At 37.6% G+C, this 26,208-nt stretch overlaps 1 protein-coding gene across 3 annotated transcripts in view; it reads right to left on the reverse strand.

Annotated features, from left to right (window-relative positions):
* The window catches only part of wdr7 (WD repeat domain 7), a 241,658-nt gene that overhangs the window by 50,945 nt on the left and 164,505 nt on the right, over positions 1–26,208 (reverse strand). For all 3 annotated transcript variants that reach the window (XM_062972543.1, XM_016995242.2, XM_062972542.1), the window contains 3 exons: positions 15,016–15,133; positions 12,164–12,313; positions 9,403–9,485 (listed from right to left, as the gene is read on the reverse strand). In XM_062972543.1, the coding sequence (XP_062828613.1) occupies positions 9,403–9,485; positions 12,164–12,313; positions 15,016–15,133 (351 nt within the window). The remainder of the gene's footprint in view (positions 1–9,402; positions 9,486–12,163; positions 12,314–15,015; positions 15,134–26,208) is intronic.

The raw sequence follows: 26,208 nt of genomic DNA on the forward strand, positions 1-26,208 counted from the left end.
GTATAATGTAAAGACAACAAAAAATCTTACTTTTGATACAGGGCTGCCAGAACACGGTATGGGCAGAAGTACTGAATAACCCAACATATTTGGCTAATGGTCTGTCTTTGGCTTGGTGGGACGTATGTTGTGGGATACTGCTCTTGAACAAAATTGTATAGGAGAAGTTTCTGGCCTTAAGCAATTCATGCAGGATCAAAAATACTTCACTGCTAATATTTCTGTTTGTACAGAAAAAGTAACTAAAAATGTTTCTCAAAAGAACAATGAAATGAGGAACTATGGCTTGCTCTATATCAGACAGGAATAAAATGATTTACAACCATGAAACAGAAATTTAGCATAGCAAATAGAACACAGTGTACTCCTTGGGAAATAATAACAAATTTTATTTTATTTTACATCACAAATCTACTGTCAAGTCAAAATTGAAGTTCAGGGTTTTTTGCTCATTCACATGATTATCATGATACAGCAATTATATTGTATAATTGCCAAGCCTAACTAAGCACTGACAAAATAACTGGAATTTTAAAACATCAAAACCAGATGAAACATTAACTTCACTTACTGAACTGAAAACTCAGTAAATAGCTATCAAAATCATTCATGCAAGAATGTCTATAGTCAGATGGAAGTATATTGGTTGTTTCAGAAATTTGTTTTGTAGCAGAATGCACTTCAGAGTTGATGGACAGATTTTTACTCTATCCTGGGAAGAAAACTTTTTTCCTTAATTTGAAAGATGACAAAGAATAACTGGCCTACAAAATACTGTAACAAATGGATATTTTAGAAATGTGGACATAAAGAAAGTGAAAGCTTTCTCTGAAGCAAATAAGCCTGCATTAGTAGAAACACAGTTTCCAGGTTGAGGGAAGTAACAGTCTCGCTATATTCTGCACTGATCTGGCCTCATTTGAAGTACTGTGTTCAGTTCTGGGTGCCTCATTGTAAGAGGGATTCAAGTTCAAGTAGGTTCAGAGAAGGGCAACAAAGGTGTCAAGTATTATAAAGCATATGATGAAAAGTTGAAGGAGCTGGGTTTATTCAGCTTGGGGAAGAGAAGTCTATACATGACATGACTACACTCTTGAAATACCTCAAGAGCTACCACAGAGAGACAGGTTTGTTCTCTGCTGCCCCACTGGGTAGAACGAGGTCTAATGGTTTTAAGTTACAGAAGGGTAGATTTCAATTGAACATCAGAAAGAATTTCTTGACTGTAAGAATAGTTCAGCTATGGAACAACCGACTAAAGAAGGAGAGAGGTCTCCTTTTCTGGACATCTTCAAAAAGAGGTTGGACAGCTACTTGCTAGGACTGCTGTAGCTGGAGATTCTTCCTTGAATGGGGAGATGGACTTCATGGCCCATGAAGCAACCATCAGCCAGAGAACCTTTTCATCGACTGCCTCAAGAAGACTGTGGAATGATCTGCCAGAAGAGCTTTGAAGCTAAAGAAGCTGTTGGAATTTAAGACACAACAAGACCTATCTCTTCCGGCAGGCTTATCCAGTCCATTTTTGACTTTTCAAATCACATTCTATATTTATTCTGTTTTAACTTTTGACTCAGATATTTTAATATGTGTATGTTTTAATATATGCTTTTATGGTTGCATTTTAACTATGTTTTAATATGTGATGTTATAGATATATTTACAGTATTTACTCAAATCTAATGCTCACCTTTTTGGCTAAATGACCTCTCCAAACTTAATGTGCAAATTAGATTCATGTCATACAGTAATCTTAGTACTGAGACGAAGTCAAAGGGGAAGCTGCTTCAGGAGTTTCACCTGGAGCTCCTCTTTGAGAAACATTATATTTAATTTAATGGCCATGGCTCAATGCTGTGCAATGCTGGGATTTGTAGAAGCATCAGCATTCTCTGGCAGTGAAGGCTCAAGGCCTTGTCAAACTACTGTCCAAATGATTCTATAGAATTGAAACAAGGCAGTTAAAATGCATTCATTCTACAGCACAGATGCACCCCTTGGTTTTCCTTTCCATTGCTGGAAGCTTTTGTTTTTAAAGAAGGAATCCTAAGCAAGTAGCAACTTCAATGTGCACCTTTTTTGGCCAAATGACAAAGAGTGCACTTTTTGCTGCTGCACATACATTTGCCAGCTTGTCCTTTTTTTGGTTTCAGGGTTTTGGAAAATGAGGTGCACATTAGATTCTATGACACATTAGACTCAAGTAAATACAGGTAATTATGTTGTTCCCTGCCTCAAGCTAAAAGGAGAGGCAGGTGTGTGTGTGTGTGTGTGTGTGTGTGTGTGTGTGTGTGTATATATATATATATCCAACTGTATGATTCTATGATCCTAGCAAATGATCTGAGGCAACAAACAAACAAACAAATGTAATATAGACATGAATACATATATTCAACGAAGAGGATGGCATTGCTCACATCTGTCTCTACTTCAAATGCACTAATTCTATAGTTCAATCATTATTTGTGCATAACTACACTGCAAAACTACAATGGAGCAGAACTATAATCCCCTGGCACGGCCTTCTGGAATCAACCACACAAGTGAGAGGTGAACTACTGTATGTAATACCTCCAAACTCAACCCAGAAAGATATCATATCTATTCCTCTGGGAAACAGATCTTGGAGTTACTACACAGAACTCAATTAAAATAACATGACCTTCCTAATGAAAAATTCAGTGGTGAAAAACCCACAATATGATGTACCCCAAAGCTTTTGGAAGAAAAAATAACTCAAAATTATTTCTTATTAAAAAGGAGAAAGAGATTCGAGGGCTTCTTTTACACTTGAGATTTGGAAATGAGATTTCCTGCAGTTTAGCAACTACTGATATAAGGCAAAATAATGCTAAAATATGTGATTAATGGTATTTAATCCTGTAGCAATTTACAGTAATTTCTAAACAGATAAATTATTACTGGTATTGCTTTGCAATAGTGTGTGTGTATATATATGTGTGTATATGTAACTGAGAATAATGACTATTTTGTATTTAACAAAGGTTTTTGAAGAATCTATGATAATGCTGAATTATTTTAGGATGCATCTATGCTTTAGAATTAATCCAGTTTGACACCACTTTAATTGCATGGCTCGATGCTGTGGAAACATGGGAGCTGTAGCTTTACAAGGTCTTTAATTTTCTCTGCCAAAGTGCTGGTTTCTCTCCACATTACAAATCCCTAAAGACCGAGCCATGGCAGTTGAAGTGGTGTCAAAATGGATTAATTCTACAGCATACATGCATCCTTTATTTAGTTGGAGAAGCAAAGATTCTCATTGCTACTTTTCACTCCCAGGGAGCTGGCTAATATTGCTGGGAATTTTACCTATCAATACAGAAATGCTCCACAAAATCTATGAACTGGTAGTTTTAATATTGCTATATCACAAAACTGTTAAAAACAGAATGTCATATAAAATAAATTCAAACAGAGAAGAGGAAAGTGTGTGTGTGTATATATGTGTGTGTGTGTATGTGTGTATGTATATATATATATATATATATATATATATATATATATATATATATATATAAAATAAATGCAAGGTTATGCTATGATTATATTAGAATGTATGGGCTTTTTAAATTGGTGTCATTAAGCGGTTCAACAGATGTGCTACCTCAAATTTATGTCAAATGTTATGTTTCTATGGTGTTCTTTATATTTACAAATAAATTAAGGTAAAAAAGACAAACCTCATTTATAGTCTGAATACAACAGATTCTATTTCTAAGCATTTACATCCCTCCATGCTCTTGTAAAGCCCAAGTGTGACCATAAGTGCACACTTAGGCTCACACTTCTGTGCTCCCCTGAGAAGTAGCCTTTTGCTGCTATCACTGTTGCTAAGAGTAAAGTGTAGAAATAAAGTAGTGTAGTAATCACTGCACAACTTAAGACAGCTAGAGTATCTCACTGAGAAGTCCCTCTTCTCATCAGCTTGGTAAACTGGAGCTCCAAACAGAGGTCATAAAGAGGTCTCCACAGGAGGGGAGGGAAATGATGGTTGGTGGATGTATATTCTCCTTATTGGTTCCCCAGAGTTATCTGGTAACCATTGTTATTGCCTACTAGAAATGAGGTTGAACCTAAAGGCTATGGCCCAGTCTGGAGTTGATCTGAAAAATTTGAGCAATGAACACAATGAAATGGAAGGTATCCTCCATTATATAAGATTTACAACATGATTTTAGCATGAAAGTTCCATATTTCTGCTTCATATTTTTGGTTGAAAAAGGTCTGGCTGCCTAGCCTGTCGCGTGAAGATGTGCTTCCAGATAGTGAGATCAATACATAGCAGGAAGGATATAGGTTTGATGGCCTCCATAGTCAGAGACCAAGTGTCAAAGTGCTGCATGTGATGAGGGGAGGGTCTGCAGGCTACTCAAGGCCCAACTGCCCCTCACCTGCCTCTTTAAGTTCTGAACATGATCCATCCTCCTGCCCTTAGTACAGTGTGGGTTTTTCTGGTCACTTTGGGGGATTTTGACAATTGTGGCATCTATAAATTGGGTGTCATTGGCAGGTAATTGGGGGAGAAGTTAAGAGTTCAGTGTTCACCTTAGCACCAATTTTGGTATAGGGAATAGCTCTAAAGTAGCCTCCACATGTGATATGACTTGGGGGTTTTGGAAAAAGTAAACCTCTACAACAAACCTTGGGACTTTGCTCTCATTTACAAGCTAGGCAGCTTGGATAAGAGTGCCTGAGGTTAATGTTTCAGTATGCCTTTGGCCAGGGAACAACCCAAGTGTTTGAACTACCCTCGAGATTCAGGTGATTCACCCAAAAAAAGGCTGCAGGGGTTGTCTCGAGATAGATACTTGGCTTTTTCTGGACCTGTATCAGGTTGCTCCCCTCACCTTGCTACTTTCAGCTCAAAAGAAATGAATAGGATATAGGCTATAGGGGGTGCTTTGAATGCGGTTGGACTGGATGGCCCATGAGGTCTCTTCCAACTCTAGGATTCTATGATTCTGTAGGCTAAATAAAGCCCTTAGTTAATCCAGTCTTTGCATCTGGTCTCATTACTCCATGGTTGGTCATCAAAAGGAATCCTTATTTATAAAGGCTCTTGGGCCACCATTCTGGCCACTTGTCACCTTTCTCCTTTCCTCTTTTCACCATGTATATTTATATGATCCAGTTTACTGAGTTTAAAGAATAATCTTCTCTTTCCACTCATGGTTATATTATTTTCTATTTTCTAGCCCATCTTTCTCTATTGATGAAAGCCATGTACAATCACTACTATTCCTACTCCATCACAATCAGGACTGATTTTAATGTTATATTCTCCTTGTGGCAGCTGAGGCTCTTCCATAACAGCTTTGACATCATGTTTGGTCTCACATTGTCCAGTAATTGCATGCTATCATGGCATATCACAGACGTCTGACACTCATATCTGTCAGTTTACTTGACATATGCTGAAATATTTGATAGCCAATTAAAAATAAATTGCACATTTCCCACAACAGGAGAAGATTCAAAACACAAGCCACAGAGCTCTGGAATTAATTGCAGAGATCCTTGAAGTAACAAAAATGTACAATATAAGATAGCTGACAACTAGCCTAATTACTTTTTTACAGATCAAAACCAGAAGCAAAGGCATTCTTCATTCTGATGATGAGCTCAGCAAAGTTCACCAGGGAATGCACATAATCTACTGGGAACCCTTCTTATGAAAGAACCACAAAAACGAAGAGAAAATGATAAGTACAAGAATATAAAGATTCCCTTTTAAGGTTCTTATCCCAAAGAATCATTCACACAAGCAGCCTTTAGCAGCCAAAGTTCCCAATGGAATATACTCACTGAATCTTAATCCAAAGCACCATAAAATCCTACAGTTCAGTGATACTCATGTTTTAAAGGCAAGAGCATCTTGCTCAATTATGCCTATGTCAGTCTTAAGCTATAGAGAAAGTCCTGCTATCCTTAACATTTTCAAAATGTCAAAAACTACATTACCCTATGCCTAACACAATTACTACTACTATTTTATTGTTTGGAGGATTTCTGTCTGGAATTTTAATGGGCCCCTACAAAAGAATACAAGGTTACTGAAAATATCAGAAGAAATAATTCCTATTAAAACACCATCCTAATCTAGAAAGTTGTATGCAGCATACAGCTGAAGATAGCAGATGGGGATGTCTATACCCATACAGTGTTGCTGCCCTGGGCATTCAGACTGCTCAAGGGATGTGAGCTGTAGTAACTATCTTCTGTGATCTAGATGCATATCTAATAACCATAGTAATCAATATGAAATGCCAAGAAGTTGGAAAACTGGGATTTCTACATGAATGATTTGAACACTACGATCCCTGTATCCATGTTCTTGGAATGTAAATATGTTCTTGGAATTCACATAGATACATGAAAATACTGACCCATATTGAAATGAAGGCCTCTGGCCCAAGAATGCCATAGAATTGCACTAAAAGATCAAGAAAGTGGCTAGAGAGGACCTATTTTCTTGGAGGTGGATAAATGAAACCATGGATACCATTCCTGTAGATACAGGGGTCTTGCTGTATGTAAATGTTAAAGAGAATTTGTAATTTATATTCAACATAAAGCAGGTTAGTTATTTGGTGTGATCAATAAGGAAGTGTGTATCAGAGGTCAAAGTACTGACCAACATGTAAATGGAATTGCTTTTCAAGCCAAGATGCCTAGCATCAAAGAATTTCACAAGAATTTGTACTATTACAGGCAGCAAAATACAGTAACACATTAAACAATTAATAACTTCCTAAGTCATCTTTATGAGTTCGCCACCCCAGTTTCTCTAGTGTTAGGATTGTCCCAAAGCACTCACAAAACTTGTCCCAAATCTACTTATTTCATACTGGAGAGACTTGATAAATCTTTCAATTTAGTGAATATAGCAAGGAGATCATTAAGATACAGTAGAGTTCCGGTTATCTGACTTCTGGTTATCTGACCTATTGTATTATTCGACGTGCTTGCCGGAGGGATGAGACTCTTCCCTTCGGCAAGCACCCGGGGTCTGCACTTTGGAGAGGCCGGGTGCGCATTGCCTAGCAACACGCACCCGGCTTCCTTAAACCGGGCGGGTGCTGGCTGGAAGCAGGAGGCTTGTCCCTCAGGCCAGCACCCGCACTTTGGGCCTCCCTATTATCAGAAAATTCCAGTTATCCAACATTGCGCCCACCTGTTTATGTCGGAAAAGCAGAACTTTACTTTATTAGAAGATTGAGTGAGAGGATTATGTCCAGTGTTTCCACTTGGATTCCCTCCAAAGTTACAAAATAAGATCCTATTTTTTTTCCTCTGAGTTGGAAAGTGAATGCATCCTGTCATTAGGAGAATGCTATATCATTTTTATGGCAGTTATAATAACGTACAGTAAGATATAGAGTGTGCTATTTTACACCATTTAAAAGGCAATGGGCCCTTATTAAACAGATTTCAATGATAAGAGAGTTTTCTTATGTTAATATGAACTTGTCCTTGCCTTTGCATTTCAGGTACGTGTGAGGAAGAGGTGATTTTCAGTAGCATACCCTATAAGAATTTCAGTGCCTTTCTTACTTGCACAGTTTGACAAAATAAAATTGCCATCAATAGTGTAAGTTATCATATCATAGTTATCTTAGTTAGTGAAAGCAGTAAAGTATTGTCTTAGCTGAAGTAGCTTCACACCTTTCTGCAGAAGGTGCAACTCCGGGGGGCGGATTTGTTATACCAGAATTCCCTGCACCAAATGTGTAAAGCTTAAGATAACATATCTACATATTTAAACACAGTCTAAATATGCCTTGGCAACATCTCTGGTCTTAGGACTCCCAAAGCTCATACATGGATGTTTAAAGAGCTGATCATGACAGTGAGACACTTTTGCTGGAGGTAGCAATAAAAGCATGCCTACAACAGTTACATCTTCTGAAAGGAGAAACTCCCCTTAGAAAATGTTAAGTCTCCCTTTTAGAAATGTGAAGTCTTGGAAAAACAAAAAACAAAAAATCTGGGGAGAAGTGAACCCTCCTATTCATTTTCTCCAAAACCTTATTCTACTGGGAAAATTGTAACAAAAAAAATTATGGCCTTTTTCTTTTAGAATAATAAAATGTTTTAAACTCAATATTTATTCATTCATCTCCCCCACAATATTGCTTTAAAATGTAGCAGAGCTACTTGAAGTGATGGTCAAAGGACAATCCTGCTAAAGTGTGAACCACTAACTGCTTGTCTACTGCAAAGTTACAGGAAAGAAACAGTTGTAGTGAACTGCACAAAATATAATACTGGACCATGGTTCCTGGTACAATAAAGGAGAAAAGCCCATTCCCTTAAACCAAATAGCCTTGGAAACACTGACACACAGTATCAGATCACTTTACTGGTCTCAGTCTGTCTGATGATCTGAGATATTTTCATAGAAATTAGTTCTTATTTTCAATGGCAAAACCAAAGAGATTTACAGTTTGGATGCTCTTTGCAGTTCAAGACTCAATTTGCAAAAAAAAAATTAAAAATAAATATTTATGCTTATTTTCTGAATAAACAGTATCTTTGATATGAAAAAGGATAATTTTATATGAAGGAATAGATGAAATGCAACCCAAAGTAAGTAAATAACTCATTCAGGAATACCTGGCTACTCTAAATGAATTCAAGTCTCCAGGGCCAGATGAACTACATCCAAGATTACTGAAGGAATGAGCAGAAGTAATTTCAGAACCACTGGCAATAATCTTTGAGAATTCTTGGAGAACAAGAGAAGTCCCAGCAGACTGGGGGAGGGCAAATGTTGTCCCTATCTTCAAGAAGGGAAAAAAAGAGGACACAAACAATTACCGTCCAGTCAGTCTGACATCAATATCATGAAAGATTCGGAAGCAGATCATTAAGCAATCTGCAATCACTAAGAAAGGAATGATGTGATTACTAACAGCCAACATAGATTTCTCAAAAAACAAGTCGTACCAGACTAATCTTATATCTTTTTTCAATATTTGGAGAGGAGGGCATGGTTTTGTGAAACTTTAAATCCCTTTTCCTCATCCTTTACAAGCTAAATTTCTTATCAAACGAAAATCTGTCTTACCCCTAAGTGTACTAATTTCTTTATGATACTGGATGAGAGAAGAATTCCCCATCCCGATACCCTGTATATGTTTTGGACTACAGTTCTCATCATTTAACTATGAACCACACTGTTTGGGATCCTGGGCACTCTATTCCAAATCACCTGGAAAGTGCCAGGGTAAAGAAGGGAGGATTTACCCAGATCAATATTTACTGATGCAAAAACCAAGAGACGGGAGTAAAGGTAGGGATAGTATTAGTAACAATTTGCAAAATCGCCAAATCATCAATCTTTGTATCTACACTTTCACATTGTGATCCTACCTGCAGATGGCTGGAAAACACTCCTGAAGTCCCTTTTTCTTGACTAGTGAACCTTCAAGACAGTACATGATGATATCCATAACCTGCACATAAAATTAAACAATGAAATTGATACGCTTTCCTTATTCTAAGCTTTTATTACTTATAATATAATAAACTAGGAAAGGAAAAGCTGATGAACAGCACTGGCATTGCTGTTTGAACTACTAGAACATCTCTTTCATAAAGCACTCAAATTATTTCTAGAGCACTACATCTGATCTGTTCTAATTATAATTGCCATGTTTGTATCAAACTGAAACATAATTTTGCACTACAGGTACAAATTAGAACAATAAAATATGAGGGTTGAATGAAAAGTAATGCCTCCACCTTCATTACTTGGGTTTGGATGGGAATACTTTAATAAATCAAACACAGAAATAATCATTAGAATATGCTCTTTAACTACCACTATTCATTTTTCCACATAATCACCAGACTATTGGATACATTTCTGCCAACGATGAACAAGTTTTCTGAAGCCGTCACAGACGAAGTCGATACTCTGTTTCCGCAACCAGAGTTTCACAGTACCTATTGTGCACAGATCTTCCGATAGCCAAGCAAAGCAATAATGTGACCCACATGTTGTTGTGAAATGCCATTATGCTTGAAATTTCTCCCTGAGTGATACGACAATTATCCTAAATCAATCTGTCAACTTTTTGCTTGTGAAACTCGGTGGTTGCTATCACAGGACGTCCAGCTCTTTGTTTGTCACACAAGTCAGATGTTCCCACCTCAACATCTTTAAACTTACCCAACGACACACAGTATTCACATCAACACAATCACCATAAACAGCTTGCATTCTCTGAGGAATCTCCTTTGGGGTGACACCTTCTGCTGTCAAAAATTCAATGACTGCATGTTGCTTAAGTTGCATTGACTGTCTGTCTGCGCAGGGTTCCATACTTCGCACTACAACAACACAACCGTTCAATGCTAAGGCTTCCCGCCAAATGGAACTGTAGAGGAGAGACTACTGAACAAGCCAGTACCTGCCACATACCAGTACTGCCATCTGTTGAGGAGTTACGAAGGTGAAGGCATTACTTTCATTCAACCCTCATAAATGGGGCATGTGCTTCCTGTTCTGTCACATTCATAGAATAAGAAGGCCTTTTGCCTCAGAAGAAGAATTACTTCAATTAGAGGAAATGTGACATGTGGTTCTGTTATTAGGCAAACTAACAGGAACTGGGGCCATATTTGAATCTGTTTGCTATAATCGTTTCTTCTTGGAAATTTGCCAGTGATTGCTGGCCGATGTCATATGGACTAGCATGGGTTCCTGGAACACCACTTGGTTTAGCATTGTCCTTTAGCACAATGCTATACCAACCTGTAAAATAGCCACTGGACTCACTATAGTTGCCCACACCTTTTTTCCCTATAGGATCTCTAACTTATTCTGATGATGCTTTTGCTTGTTAGCTACACACCTTTTACTTTAAGAATTGCCTTTGAGATCTACGTCTCCTCACTGATGCATTCATATTCCCATGAAATAAATACTGTTAGCTTCCTACCATCTTTGTATAAAAGTTCCATTCCTGCCACATTTTGTTCACTTTATTACACAGCATTTCTTTGACTCCAGAATAATTAACTGTCCTGTATGTCATCCTCAAATTTCTACCGTTTAAACATTTTGTCATCTCCCCTATTTTCTAATCAGTTCACTTCTTTCTATAGTGGACATCCTTACCCACTTGAATTCTCATACTTTCTCATTTCAGTATGCCCTTTTCACTGTAAGCATACTCACATTTATTTATTTCAATTTTGCCCTGTTCTTCTGCATCAAATATCAAAGCTTGGGAAAGCTTCTTTTTGGACTACTAGAATTTTCAGTCTGCACAACCAGTGGCCAATATAAAAGATATTTTATGATTAAATAAAGCTACCATGTTCTGAGTCAGACTATTGCTCCCTTTTGTTCAGCAATGTTTACATGTTAGTGGCTCCCTAGTGATTTAGACAGGACTTTCTCCCAAGTCTACAGATGCAGGGAAGGATACTGGGATCTTTTGCATGACAAAGATCCAGTCTATAACTTCATGTAAAATAACCTTTTATGAAAGTATCTCATCTTCTATATATTACTTTGTATACTCATGAATATTTTTACCCCATGCATAAGTCCAAAGTAGATCTTGGGAGTCAAAATTATGAATTTTGATATGACCCATGGATAAGTAATTCCATGGAGAAGAGAAAGCGACAAAGCTTCCTTGGAGGTTAACCATCCTTGGCTCCTGTGACCATTTCCTTGTCCAGGCACCTAAAAAGGTCAGAAATGTTGCTGCAGTGGAGAAGGAGGAGGTGGTGAATCTCTTAAGTTCTTCTAGGATGGACTAAGCCTCCTCTGCTCTATTCAGAGAAGGGAATGGTTCCTTTTTTTGGAAAAGTGTTAAGATGCAGTAATTACACTGACAGACTTGTGGATAAGTCAGTCCTGGTTTTTTGGAGTCGATTTTAACTAACATTTCTAGACTTATTCACAAGTATAGTACATATAATATTAAAGATGGGTGAAATGATTGGCAGAAATTGTAATTCCTATTATCAGCAACTGGCCGACGAAAATATATTTGTCCCATCTTTTGAATTACTTGTAAATGCAAGCATTCTGAAAGCCAAAAAGAAATTATAATAATCAGTGCACCGAATTTGAAAAACAAACATATACATAGGTAGTAAACTATAACTTTACCTCTACAAGGAGATCCACAACATCGGAGGGCATTTTCTCAACAAGTATTTCAATAACTCTCAGGATTTCTCCCTTTGCCCGAGCCAGAGTTGATGTATGAATATTCTGTTGAGACTGAGTATTTGCCTGGAGAGCAGTATGTCTATGCACCTAGAAAAACAGTAGACTTATTAAAGATGATTCTAGTTCTTTTCCATTCAAATTTCTCACTTCAAATTACAGGTATATATAGATGTATTTCTGGTATTACTTAAGGCAAAATAACATAGTAAAAATAGGAATAGTTTCCTATATCACAAAGAAGTGCTAGTTAAAATGTTTCAGCCAACATTTTATTCAAACTAAAAGTATGGTCATGTGAAATAAAACAACTAAGCCTTTGCTTATAGAATCACAGAATAGGGTTGGAAGTAGGTTTTCTAATGAATTCTACTTTATTTATTTACAGCATTTATATTCCGCCCTTCTCACCCCGAAGGGGACTCAGGGCGGATCACATTACACATATAGGCAAACATTCAATGCCTTTTTAACATAGAACAAAGACAAGACAAACATAGGCTCCGAGCGGGCCTCGAACTCATGACCTCCTGGTCAGAGTGATTCATTGCAGCTGTGATTCATTGCAGCTGGTTGCAGCTGGCTTGCTCTCCCGCCTGCGCCACAGCCCGGGCCCTTTAGTGGCCAAAGGTACTGATCTATGCTCTTTGAATTTGTTGGGTTCACTGGTGAATAGCTTTATCTGCTTTCTTCTTTTTCTCTTTTTTGGCTTTATACACGCTAAATGACAAATTCTGGAGGCAGCTACTGTTAAGCTTGCCTGTTGTAGAAGTTGCAGGGTTTCCCAGTTGAAGGATTATTGAACGGTTTAATGAACAAATGCTACTGCAAATCAACACTAAGAAGTCTCTTTTCCCAACACTATATCATCATCTTTTCAGTGCCAATGCTATAAAATGCTATAAAAACATCTTCTAGCTAAACAGAGGACAAAGAGGAAAAGGGGATCTGGGAAGTATAAAAGATACTTTGTAAAAAGAAGCTTCTTTGTCAGAAACTTTGTGAACTCAATAATGTCTGTAAGTAGTATTTTTCCAAATCCTATTTGAGTGGTGCCAGTTTCCCACCGTTTTCCCATTTCCCCATATTCAGTAAAAACAGAGTATGCTGCAGTTTTCAATGGGAACATCCCTTTTCTTTTAGAGCAGGGTTGTCAAACTTATTTTCATTTGAGGGCCACATCAGCCTCATGGTTGCCTTCAAAGGGTTGTTGAATCCATGGACGGATAATCCGTGGACACAGAGGGCAAACTATATTTTGCTCACATAGTGGGTCGGTATTTTGTTTTTATCCAGTTTTGGTCCCGAAAATTTCTATCATTTTGATTATTTGCCATGTGGATTGGGGATAATGGGGAATGCCATCCAATAGCACTTGTGGCTCTGAGGTTGGGGAAAGATCAAAGGACCGTTTAAAGCCAGACATCATATCCACAAGCCTTGTACCTAAATTCAAACCACGTTATCCTGACTAAACAGAACTGCAGCCTTCCAGATGTTACTGTATCGCAACTCCCATCAGCTCTAGTCTAATGAGGAGGAATACAGGAGTTATAGTCCACCATTTGGACGGCCACATAAAACAACATGGTAGGCCAGATTCAGCCTGTGAGCCTTGAGTTAACACATGTGCCTTATAAGTTATCAACACACATGAGCACAAACACATTTTTATTAATTCAGTCTCAATAGGATCACACCAAGATTCCTTCTTCGCACTGTGATATAAACAATGCATGGATGCACTGAGGATCATTGCTAGCCTGGGGAAAGGAGTGCAACCTAAAAACTGGCAAACTGACTGAGCATTCATAAATTTCAAAATTTGTTTTAGAAATTCTCTAAGTTTAACAAGAAGGCAAGTGGATTGGAATGGGGAAAAGCCAATCTACAGAATACTAATGGAACAGAATGGGAACATCTGCTCATCATGAAAGATTATATGTATTAGTAAGAATTGTGACCAATTAAAATATTTAACCCTTTCCAGTATATTCTCTGTGTATCAATTCATTCACAATCAGTTCCTAAAACACAACACGAAGTTGGAAATATTTCAATAACTTCTTTAAACGGTTGAGATGAATTCTAAGCATTATAATCATAGTGTGCATACACACATGTATGTACACATGCAGAATACAAAAACTTCACTAAATTTCTTTTAAACAGGTTCTTATACACATGGGAAAAAAACAAAAAATAGTATTAATGTAGATATAAAAAACTGTTAAGTCAATTTCAAAATGATGATGGAAGTGTCCTTGCTGAAGTAAAACACCATGACTATGTTGATCAAGGAGAAATCTTTGGCGAATTTCAACTAAGATTTAGATGTTTTTATCAGAATTTCACAGAGGCAAATTTCAACTGTGGGATTATGAATTAGAGAAGTTATTAAAAGGAGAGTGGTTATATAGTGCTATCCAAAGGGAATAGGATAATAATGGATAAAAATCAACAGAAAACAAGTGTGAGGTTTATAGAATAGTTTTTGTAGTTGTGCATTTAGTATATGTCAGTGTAGTTTTATATTTTGTATTTGTATGTGCTGTGGAATAATTTCTATAGTTCTTCATTTTGTGTAGATATGTTAGGTTAGTGTGTTCATTTTAGATTTAGTTTTGTAAGATGTCCTAGTGGCTAGTTAGATAGCTGTTTAATTTAAGTAATATATATCACGAAAATCTACTTTGTTATATTGTCTTTGTCTTTGGTATTTACTCTGAATAAAAGTTAGTGTTAAAAATGAAGTGGAACACCCTGAAAGACTGGAAAGTTCTTCTGCTCACCTCCTTGGCAATGGTTGTGATGAAGGCGGGTGGTCTGGCCGTGGCAATGAGCGAGAGAGCGTGTCGTGCAGAGCGGGCGGAGTCAGCTGCTGGGCTCAGAGGCAGCCCCATTGTGATGCTAATCAGAGATCAGACAAAGAGGAGTGGGGGGAAAAGGAAGAAAAGAAGCATTAGAAATATAGAGTGAAAAGATTAGACACAGCTTATAATGTCAATTCAAGGTCAACGGGAGCACTCAGACAGTTAGAATATAATGGACTTCCAACAATGAGCAGTGATTAGGAGTCAGGGTGTTCTAGCATCTAATACAAAATCAAATAATTAACCATGAAGATTGAAAACAGTATGTGCATCTGTCCAAAGTGTTAAAAAGGCCTTGTTAACAAATTATCTAGCTGTAGTACTGAATACATATCAAGACCCCAGGCCAACACAAATATACAGTGTGATATAAAAAAACCCTGTACACATTAATTTTCCCCATTAAATTTTGAGAAATACTATGTACACAGTTATTGTTCCTATCAACCAAGAAGAATTTTTTTGATTCAGGGGAAAAAACTGATTCATTTCCATAGGCTTCCTATGTTAAGTTATCTTATTTTCAACCATTGCAATTTTAAAATGAGAACAGCTGTAATCACAAATCTGATATCTGGAGTTTCTTACAATGGCAAGGCTATCTTTCTTTGGAAATGGAAGAACTGCTTGCTTCTTCCTACCAATTACCCTTACATACTGGAAAGCACATGGATCACAATTTGCTACAATGAAAAGCTAGTAAACAATCAGTAATGTAAAGAACAGGATATAAAGAACTTCTAATACTATTTGTTAGTAACAATTTTTTGTGAATCAACAAATATGAAGGGGTCCTTGTTACCACCAATGAATGCCTGAGGATGTCAGCTAAAGGCACAGAATTTTTTTTGCTAGTTCTTTAAAAACATAAAAAATGGGTACAGTAACCTTTTCAGTAGTATTTGGGGGGAACAAATCTTACATAAGGACTGTTGGAAGGATTACAAAAAAATAATGGGATGGAAGAAAGTGTCTAAGTAAACCCATGGCCTTATCATGATGTCCAAAATATAGCTTAGCTGATTGGGGGTAATATTTAGCTACTTTTCCCTACACCATTGATTTCTCACATATTCCTCACCATTTTGTTGATTCTCAGGAACAGCACTATAGGATTATGGCTGGAGATTGCAGCAGGTAGATGTGAAAGTATCCATCTGATGAGTCGAAAACACTGCTGCTATTGAGGCTCTGAATCATGTTAATTCACAAATTGTGCATGTGTGTTTTTAAACGTCACTTGATTTTAGAAGAAAAGGGTTGTTGAGATCCTAAACTGACAGACATACTATAGCTATGGGGATGGAGCCTCATTCTAGTTATTTAGGCCAAGGTCATCCATTCACAAAACGGATCTTTTAAGCTCCCAGCTAAGGGCTTCTAAGTTGGTACAAATCAGGATGCCAGAAAATTATGACTCCTGTACTCAACTTGTGGGGTGCACTGAGACAGGCACCTGAAGAAGCCCCCTCGTGGTTCCTCTACATCTTTTTATTTCAATACACCATGCAACCTGGAGAGCACTGAGGTTGCCAATTTCCAATGCCTTATTCTGCACCATTTTGGAAACCATCCAAAAGGGCACTGTTTGGCTTAAGAGGGAGGTTTAACAACCATAAGTATATTACAAAAAGAGAGAGATTAAAACATGGATTATGATTTTGTAAATAAACAGGGTACCAACCCAAAGAAGATAAAATAACCTCAAACAAGCAGGCTTTCAGAACTACCAATAAAAAATTGCACCTAAAAATTAATCACTTTAAGCTTTATGGCTTCAGTGGTTGAATCTTGCAGTTGTATTGACCAACCTTGGACATTGCCTACAAGCCTATAGAGCACAGAAAATACAACAGCTGAAGTACAACCCACAAGTCTGTATTGCAGAGAAACTTCCCAACTTTGAAATCTCTTTCCAGAGCCCTTTTCTACTGAAATCTCTTCCACTCTCCGATCCAGGTCCCCAGAATGATAAACTTGTAATATTTTGTGTGTTGACTGCTTTGGTGGCCTGGGACATTTTATAATGTGACATAAAAAAGGATCACTAACATAACTCATAGTTTGAAGAATGTCTCTTTTATGATAGATCTGCATTTGTTCTTTCTACCTCCTTCCGTTGGGCAAGGCATGGAGTTTTCTAAAAAGCAACAGGCTCCTTGTTAATTCATTAATGACACTCTGTAGTGTTACTATGTGGCCAGAGATTAACCCCCTCCTGTAGCTGGGCCAGCTGGTCTGTCAGAGCAAGAACCGTGCATGAAGGAACAGGCACACTGCACCTTGGCTACACACCAAAATAAAGGCAGATGCCAAGCTGGTCCCTATGGTTATATTTTTATTGAGGAATTTTATTCGGCCACATAATTAACACTTTAAAGGGCCAACAATGCACTCTACTTCACACATAAAGCTGTAATGCAAGAAACCATCCCTGGTACCATGTTTCTGGTATTAATATTAAAAATGATTGCGGCATTAAAATATATATTCAAGAACTACAGCTTAGTGGTATAACATAAGCTTTGTAGGTAGAAGGTTGTGGGTTCACTTCCTGTCATTAAAGGGCAAAGTCTAGCAGTAGTAAAAGGCTCTTCTGTTGGAAGACCATACAAGTTAATGGAGTAGCTTTCCTATAACTTCACTACAGAGAGCTTTACATGATACTAGAAAACCAAATAATATATCACCTAGTAATATTTTACTGTATTGAATTAATGTCACCAAGTTAATATTTCTAGTGATATGTAGATAATTACTTAGTCAAGCACCCACTTTTTAAACGGCCATTCAGAAATGTCTAAGAAAAAAGGTTGATTGGGCCTTATGGAACGTAGAAAAACTTGGCAGTCCCCAAGTTAAGAACAAGTTAAGGTTCTGTAGGATAGAGCTTTTGGGCAGCATAGAGAAGGGTTAACACCCCTGTGGTGTTTGTTTTGCTGCCTATGCCCCTGTTCAGAATATTTCACCTCCCTTTTTGTCCATGTGATAAATTGATTTTGAAAAATCTCGCTTGTTTGGAAACAAGGATTGGTGATAAAACTTCAGTTGAGGCACCTTTTCTCCATGAAAACACGTTCAGTAGTGAATGTCCCTTCTGAGGGGTAGATTTCTCTTACTTCCTTCTATTATCTCACCCCCATTCTTAACTATGAGTAGTCTGTAAGTCAGATGTTTGTAACTAGGGGACTGCCTGTAATCGAAAAAGAAACAAAAAGAAAAGTGGTATCAACATGCAAATGGGGAAGTATAGTAAAGTACAGGGAAACCAGCACATAATCTTATTTCTACATTACAAAGTGCATCTGTTTCCATCCTAAATATCTTGGTGTCACCTTAGATCGAACACTAACATTTAGGAAACATTGTATGAATACCAAGCGCAACGTTGCTGCATGTAATAACATCCTGCGGAAACTTATTGGCAGTGCATGGGATGCAGACCCAAAATTAATAAGAACATCAGCCCTGGCTTTGTCTTACTCAACTGCTGAGTATGCCTGCCGTGTCTGGCACAAGTCTGTCCACATGAAGCAGGTGAACATAGCAGTGAATGAAACGTACAGAATAATCACAGGATGCCTTAAACCTACACCTGTTGATAAACTCTACAAGTTAGCTGGCATTGCCCCTTCTGATGTTTGATGGGAAGTTGCTGCTAACTGTGAGAGTAATAAGATTAAACACTGTGAAGGTCATCCACTGCATAGCTATCAGCCTCCTCCCAATAGACTCAAATCAAGGAAAAGCTTCATGAGAAGCACCAGGCATGGAAAAACTAGGCAAGGAAGGTTAACTCTTCTCACACCCTGGACTTCCCAAAGATATATATTAACCTTCCTTGCCTAGTTTCTCCATGCCTCACAACCTCTGAGGATGCCTGCCATAGATGTGGGCGAAATGTCAGGAGAGAATACTTCTGGAACATGGCCATACAGCCCGGAATACATACAACAACCCAGCCTTCTGAGAGTTAAAAGTGTAGGAAAACTTCGAGTACCTCATGTTGGGCATTCTTTTTAAAGGGAAGCCCTTGCTCTGTACACTACAAGAAATGTAGGAAAAGAAGCAGTCCTTTTGTGGCATTACCAATCCTAAAGATGGAGTCATATTACACACTTTTTCCCTCTTTCTGTTTGGTTGGGACATGGTATAAAATAAAGAATAATAATTACATAACGTCATCATCCAGGGTTCTGGGTTTATGCTGATTTATCTGTATGCCTGGACAAGCTCACATGGATCTCTGCCTTAAGGTTAAAATCCTATATGCAGGAAAGCAAGAGTATTGACACATTTCATTGCTTTCCATCAATTCTGTGCTTCTGTCATTCGTTACAACCATTAAGGAATCGATATGTATGCATATTAGTTGTTGAAAAAAGGAGCATGTTCTTCAGAAATATTTGCTTATCTACAATTACATCCTACCTTTCCTCTAAGGAGTTCAAGGCTATCCACATCATACAAACTTCTCTCCTTTTCACCAAAACCTCAAGAGATAGTTCAGGATTAAGGCAGCTGCTGGACCAAGGTTCTCCACTGATATTCCTGAATGCTTCGGGTTGGTGTGGAAATGTGTTTTTCTGTTTGAAACCATTTTATTAAGATCTAATTATTCAGTAATGAAGAGAAACTGGATTGGAATATTAAGAAATATGTAAAGAATGAAAGCTCGCCATCTGTTTGTGTATTTCAGAAAATCTAGAAACTAAAAGATGTTTATATCAGAAACAGTTGTTGTAGTAAAATCATATAATCAAAGAATTGGAAGAGACCTCATGGGCCATCCAGTCCAACCCCCTGTGAAGAAGTAGGAAAATCGCAAAGCACCCCCGACAGATGGCCATCCAGCCTCTGCGCAAAAGCCACCAAAGGAGCTTTGTTTAGTTTTGTTAGTGTTTTGTTGTGAATTCTGTAGGAATGAGACAACAGTGAAAAGGACTCACTGTACATTAAGAATTTCATCCTTGAAAGTGCAAGGACAATATGTGTGCATATGTATGAATATGTGTGTTTTCTTTGTACAGTTCTTACAAGAGGGTCTTCTTAATGTTTAGATAGAATTTCTTCCTTTGTAATTCGAATCCATTTGTTCGTGTCCTAGTCTCTAGAGCACCAGAAAACAAGTTTGATCCATGACATCCCTTGAAATATTTAAAGATGGCTATCACACCACTTCCCTTTTCTGTCTTTTAGTGCTTGATGACTTGATTGTAGATGTTTCTGTTAATCATACGGAAATTGGCTGAATCAATAGAATTTATTTAGGTGATAATTAATCATCCAGCAATTGATTCAGTGAGTCTACTCTAGTTGCAACGAACAGCTGGAATTAGGCCATACTCTCCAGCCTCTCTTTGTGCCTTACTTGATAGAACAGCAGCTGACTTAGTCCAGCAGGGACTGTTGCTCGCCTTAGTAAGGAGGTATCTAAGCCCTTGCACCCTAGGTCTGTGTCTGCCCTTCTATCCACTGGCTGCCATGTTCTGATACTGGCACATATTTCTTTTAATTGTTTTTTTTTAACTCAGATTTGTGTATATTCCTTGCCATCACTTTCTGGTGCACTCTGAAGATGGAAAAGGTACTTGTTCCCAGAAAGATCTGTTTCGGTGCAATCTCTGCTGAAATGGACGAGAGCTACATAGAAATGGTATTGATGAATTCCCCTCAAACGGCTTAAAATTAAAAAAACACAAGCTGCTGCTTAATTACATCAAAGCGTGCAAGACAAACTGTACAGAGTAATCTGAATCAAACTACAGCTTATAATTCAAAGGAGGAAAATTATGGGCAACAAAGATCCCTACAGCTGTCCAAGCCTAGAAATCAAAGCCTAATTAATGCTAGAAAAATACTCTTAATCCTCCTGTGCAGTTCACTCCACGCATCTTCCGCAGTCTGAGCTCTTTTTGGGGAGGGGGCACAAGATGGCAGGGGAAGAGAGCGCCGCGTTAGACCTCTAAAGGGGAAATTCAAAGCTCTCCAGCATGCTGCAGATTGGAAATATATTTCATGCAACACGTGCGTTGGCACACGGGCGGGCGCGCTCACACACACAAGCAGACAGAGGACACACAAAAAGATAAACACTGCGTGTGTTTTCCTTTGTCAATAAATGTGAAGTGATTTCCTTTCCCTCCCCCCTCAGAACCACACGCTCAACATAAAAGCTCCTTTATAAACCATGCTTAACATCACAGACAGAAGCAAGGCAGCTGTGCGCTGTTATTGTGTGCACGGTAAATCAGGCACAAAAAAGGGGCAGCTCAGCAGGGCACCGGGAGGGTAAGACGCACACTTAACCCCCTGTACACTTTGTTGCTCCATTTCTTTCCATCTTAAGTCCCCCTTTGCAGTCGGTACTGTACCTGTCACGGATGTAACAGGCCGTTTTCAATCTAAATCTTGTTATGGATTAATAAGCAAACACTTTCTCGCTTATTATGCAATTTATCATGATGAAAATTGCATTGCTCTCCTCAAGGCTACATGCTGATACATTCATTTATTCAGCAGCTCTGTATACAGAACGCAATACTAATCTTTATGACAGCTAGAGGTGTGTCGGGAAGCCTAAAATAGCATCCTGAAAAACTGTACTTTATGAAAATGATGTTTTAAAAGATACACAGACACACTCACTGACACAATCATGCTTCCTGAGGAGGCAAGAAGAATCTGTGGTACTTAAAATATTTCATGCTGATCTTAAACACCCGTATGCTTATTTGCCATTTCACTGAAATCAGAAAATACATTGTAAAGCTGGCTATCAATATTTATCTGGGCATAATATGGAGAAAAAAAATCTATCATTCAGTGACTCAGAATCATGGTTAGGTACATCCATATAAGGAAAGCAACTGTGTATATTGATTTTGTCAATATGATAAACTCACATTAAGCACATAGTACTGAATCCACATGTCTACATACATATGCTGCAAAGAAAGAAAAAATAACTACCTCTGTAATTATGTAATGCCAGTTGTGGTGAAATGTACTGTTTGCAAAGCTTCAGAAGGGAAATGTTAAGTTACATATGTAAAGATAACAATTTAATAAAAACATAGTACCTAATGCACAATGCTTATGAAGGGGAAAATGAACATCTATATTTTTCTGATTTTTCATTGTTTGTTCCATTAATTTAATGTATCTTACAAAACAAATATAGGATTCTTTATATATTAAGAATCTAGATGGTAAACATATTTTCTAAAAATATATGTTTAAGAAAAATATAAATTGAACAAAAATATTGCATCCACTCATGATTTACTGGAAACTCAAACCTTTCTCAACCATTTTTATACATTTGCTGTGTTAACAAGTGAGCATGCTGGAAAAAATGGCAAAAAGAAATACTGGTTGTTTTTTTTTAATAAGGATGCATCTACATTTGATGGCGGCAAATGACAAATCTGAGGTTGCAAAGAGAAATGCAGTTCTCTTCCCTCCCTCCCTTCCACTGTTTGCTATCCTTTCCATAAATAATTAAAGTGAATGCATGGAAACTATTGCAAAATTCATCAACTGCAGAAAAGGGAGATATTTTGAGCTTCAAAGAAGACCATGAAGCTATCTCTCTGAAATGCACGAGGGTGTGTTTGCTCATCCATGATATTTATACTGAACATGCTTTGGAATATAATTTTTGAGATAGGACTACACAGATCAAAACACATTCTTGGCATAGAGATGACTTTGTTGTCTCTTTTTGTCTAGGCAAAACACATATAATACTAACATTGCAGATCCTTGTCTATTCTATCCCACAAAATATAAGCTACTTCAAATAACTTAAGAATGATTTTAATGACTACACTGCCTGTACTGAAGTGAGTGTAATTTTAAAGGAAATCTGTAGTTATCTGATATTTTAGTTATATCTTTAAGTCACTGGCTAGTATAATAAAATTTTACTCATGTTTTTATCTTTGGTCAGGAATGCAATAAACCTCAAACTGTGTTAATTCATTCAGGTATTGTAAAATATAATTTTAACTGCAACCACAGAACCATCTGAGAAATAAGGTTATGAGCAGGAGGCAATTATCATTTCCTTCCATCTGCAAAAACAGAAATGTATCTATGTAAAAGAATACAAGTATACAATTGTTCACAAACATTTTCCTGTGCATTGAACGGACTAGCTGTAAGCAGCTATGAGTTGAATAAATTTTTCATACCAATGTTTCTATAGTGTTTTTATATTTTATTTGTTCATGAAAAGCTGTAGTTACTAGGAAACCAAAGGGGGGAAAAACACATTCCAGTTTTCTTGTACTATATGATATATATATATGACTAATTTCTTACCCACTTACTCCATCAATTTATTAAATATATTTAGCTATCAGATATATCATGATCATGTATTTCCATAAATCTAATAAGGGGTGATAGTAAAAATCAAGACTCATTTTCAATGACAACATGTTTTCTTTTCTTTTCTTTTTAACCTAAGCTTCTGTAACAGCTCATACTATGCTTTCAGTATATCATCCCTGTTTCATATTTATATGCTAAATATTTATCACTTTAACAACTGAAAATAGTTGTATTCACTGGGTTTTTAACCTGGAACTAGACTCCCCCTTTATATACTACAAATATTAGCCAGAATTTCGAAATGTACATACCATTTCAAAATTCTGAATATATTTCATTTATTCTAAGACACACACTAATTTTAGTATAACCAATAGGACACATATATATATATATATATATATATATATATATATATATATATATATGAAGGCACCCACGATTTTAAGAGGCATCCCATTTTTGAGATGTTTATATGGGGGGAAAGTGCATCTTAGAATTTATGAAATACAGAATATTATAACTTTGGCAAAGTGTAGCCATCTAAATGTTACTGGACTCCCAACACTTCTCAGCATTGGCTATTCTGGATAGGACTGATGGGAGTTGGAGTCCAACAATACTGGAAGGGCTGTGCTTTGTCCTACTTCCAAAATTATTGCTAGTGAATTTCTCTTCCCCTTTCCAACAGTAACTGAACTACTTTAAAAATACTGTTTGTATATTTTGTTTCATTATGTTTTGTCAATAAGGAAAGCACTATGCTGTTTTTTCCCCCCATGTCAGGAGCGACTTGGGAAAATGCAAGTGGCTTCTGGTGTGAGAGAATTGGCCGTCTGCAAGGACATTGCCCAGGAGACGCCTGGATGTTTGATGTTTTACCATCCTTGTGGGAAGCTTCTCTCATGTCCCCGCATGGGGCGCTGGAGCTGACAGAAGGAGCTCACCCGCTCTCCCTGGATTCGAACCGCTGACCTGTCAGTCAGCAGGCTGCCCGCACAAGGGTTTAACATATTTTGCTAAGTTTTCTCCTCTAAGACAGCATAAGAAGTCATGTTTTGAAACCAGCTGAAATTAGTTTGAATTATTAGTTTACTACTAACTTTGCAGAACTGGTACATAAGTAGATTGGAGAGTATGAAGACTATGGCTATGATCATGTGTCCCAAGTGTGAAGAGAAGGCAAGCACAACTGTTACTGGGATCATGCTCAGTAGTCACAGACCATACTGCCCTCATGCTTGCCATGCTATCCACAGAACCTAAAAACGATTGCTGCACATCGATATTTCTTTATGTGGAGAGGGTATTCGTAGGGGGAATCCAAATGATCTGTCTGGTTGGGTATTTTCTTCATACACTATAAAGAGAAGAGGGATATGGCCAACTATATGTAAATTAGAAGTTAGAAGAAGGACATGTGTATCATTAAATATACAGCGGTACATATATTGAAAACATTAGGGCAAATATATGGCTGGCAAGGGGCAAGACTGCTGCAGTATGGGGATAGCATAATAGGTAGGCAAGATCCTGTTGGCTATCCCATGAATATTTCTTTAAGCTGAAGATATATCTGAAAAGAATGCATTGCTTCAAAATAGACAAAGCAGTTAGGCAGATTTCCAGAAAAGTGGGGGAGGGCAAGAGTATTTATGGATAGGCTATTGATCTTTTCTCATTTTACTCACAATACTGATCCATATTGATCTGAGCTAAGATAGTAAAAGGTTTCATAACTGCCCGTGTGAGCCTAGTTTTTGTGAGAAAGACACATGATCAGACACAACCATTTTTGGACCACACAAGAATGACTAGATGCATACACCTAAATATAAAAAGTTCCAATGTAACCAAAAGTTGTTTAAAAAATAACCATCAATTTTCCCTTCTGTGTCCCTTCTACAAGTTCAAAACATTGTTGCTTCCTTACTCCTTCATAAATCTGCTACTGTAGTTGTCTGAATGAAATTATGGGCCTCCCGCAATTTTCTGCTTTTAAAGACATAATAACTAAATTAGTTTTTAAGTTTTCTGTTTAAGTACAGATCTTTTCTGGAACAATTTCCAGGCTTAAAGATTTGATTCTCCAGATTAGATACCAGCGATTCAAGGGAATTTTCATACTAAACGGTATCTCAATCTGATGCACAACTGATCTCCAATGTCTTGCAGTACAATACATGGAACCCTTCTTGATCAGAATGTGTTTGCTCTATACTCTTCTCCTCTTCCTTATTCTGCTCTTGGAATTATTTCTCCTTCCACTTCCGCAGATCTCCATTTCACTCCATCCTATGCATCCACTTTTCTTTCTTATTGGAGTTGCTCACCCCAAGAAGATGTGCTTTATACTTCAGTCTCTTGCATGGATCAATACTGGTAGGAACACCTATGGAAAGAGCCTCTCATTCCTATTTTCCATTGTACCAAAATTGTTCTCATTACCATGAGTTTGCACATTATCACTCGCCATGTTGTCCTCTATATCTTCAATACTAAAATCAATCTAGGTTTCCTCATATTGACTTGCCATCCTATTCTCCTCAGCATCGATCACTGGTGGGTCCATCTACTCCACAAAAATGTTCATCACCAGCTCCATGTAACCATCCTCCATCCCGAATGACACCAACTTTGTCCAGAGCTCCGTCTTTCCCTGCCCTGGTTATTGTGACCCAAGAATTTTCTCCAGTGACTCCTACAGTCTCTTCCACTCTCAATTCAAGTGTTATCCTTTGTTCATTGGTATCTACTACAGCTATATTACTT

Source organism: Anolis carolinensis, chromosome 2 (assembly GCF_035594765.1).
Source record: "Anolis carolinensis isolate JA03-04 chromosome 2, rAnoCar3.1.pri, whole genome shotgun sequence".
Lineage (NCBI taxonomy): Eukaryota > Metazoa > Chordata > Lepidosauria > Squamata > Dactyloidae > Anolis > Anolis carolinensis.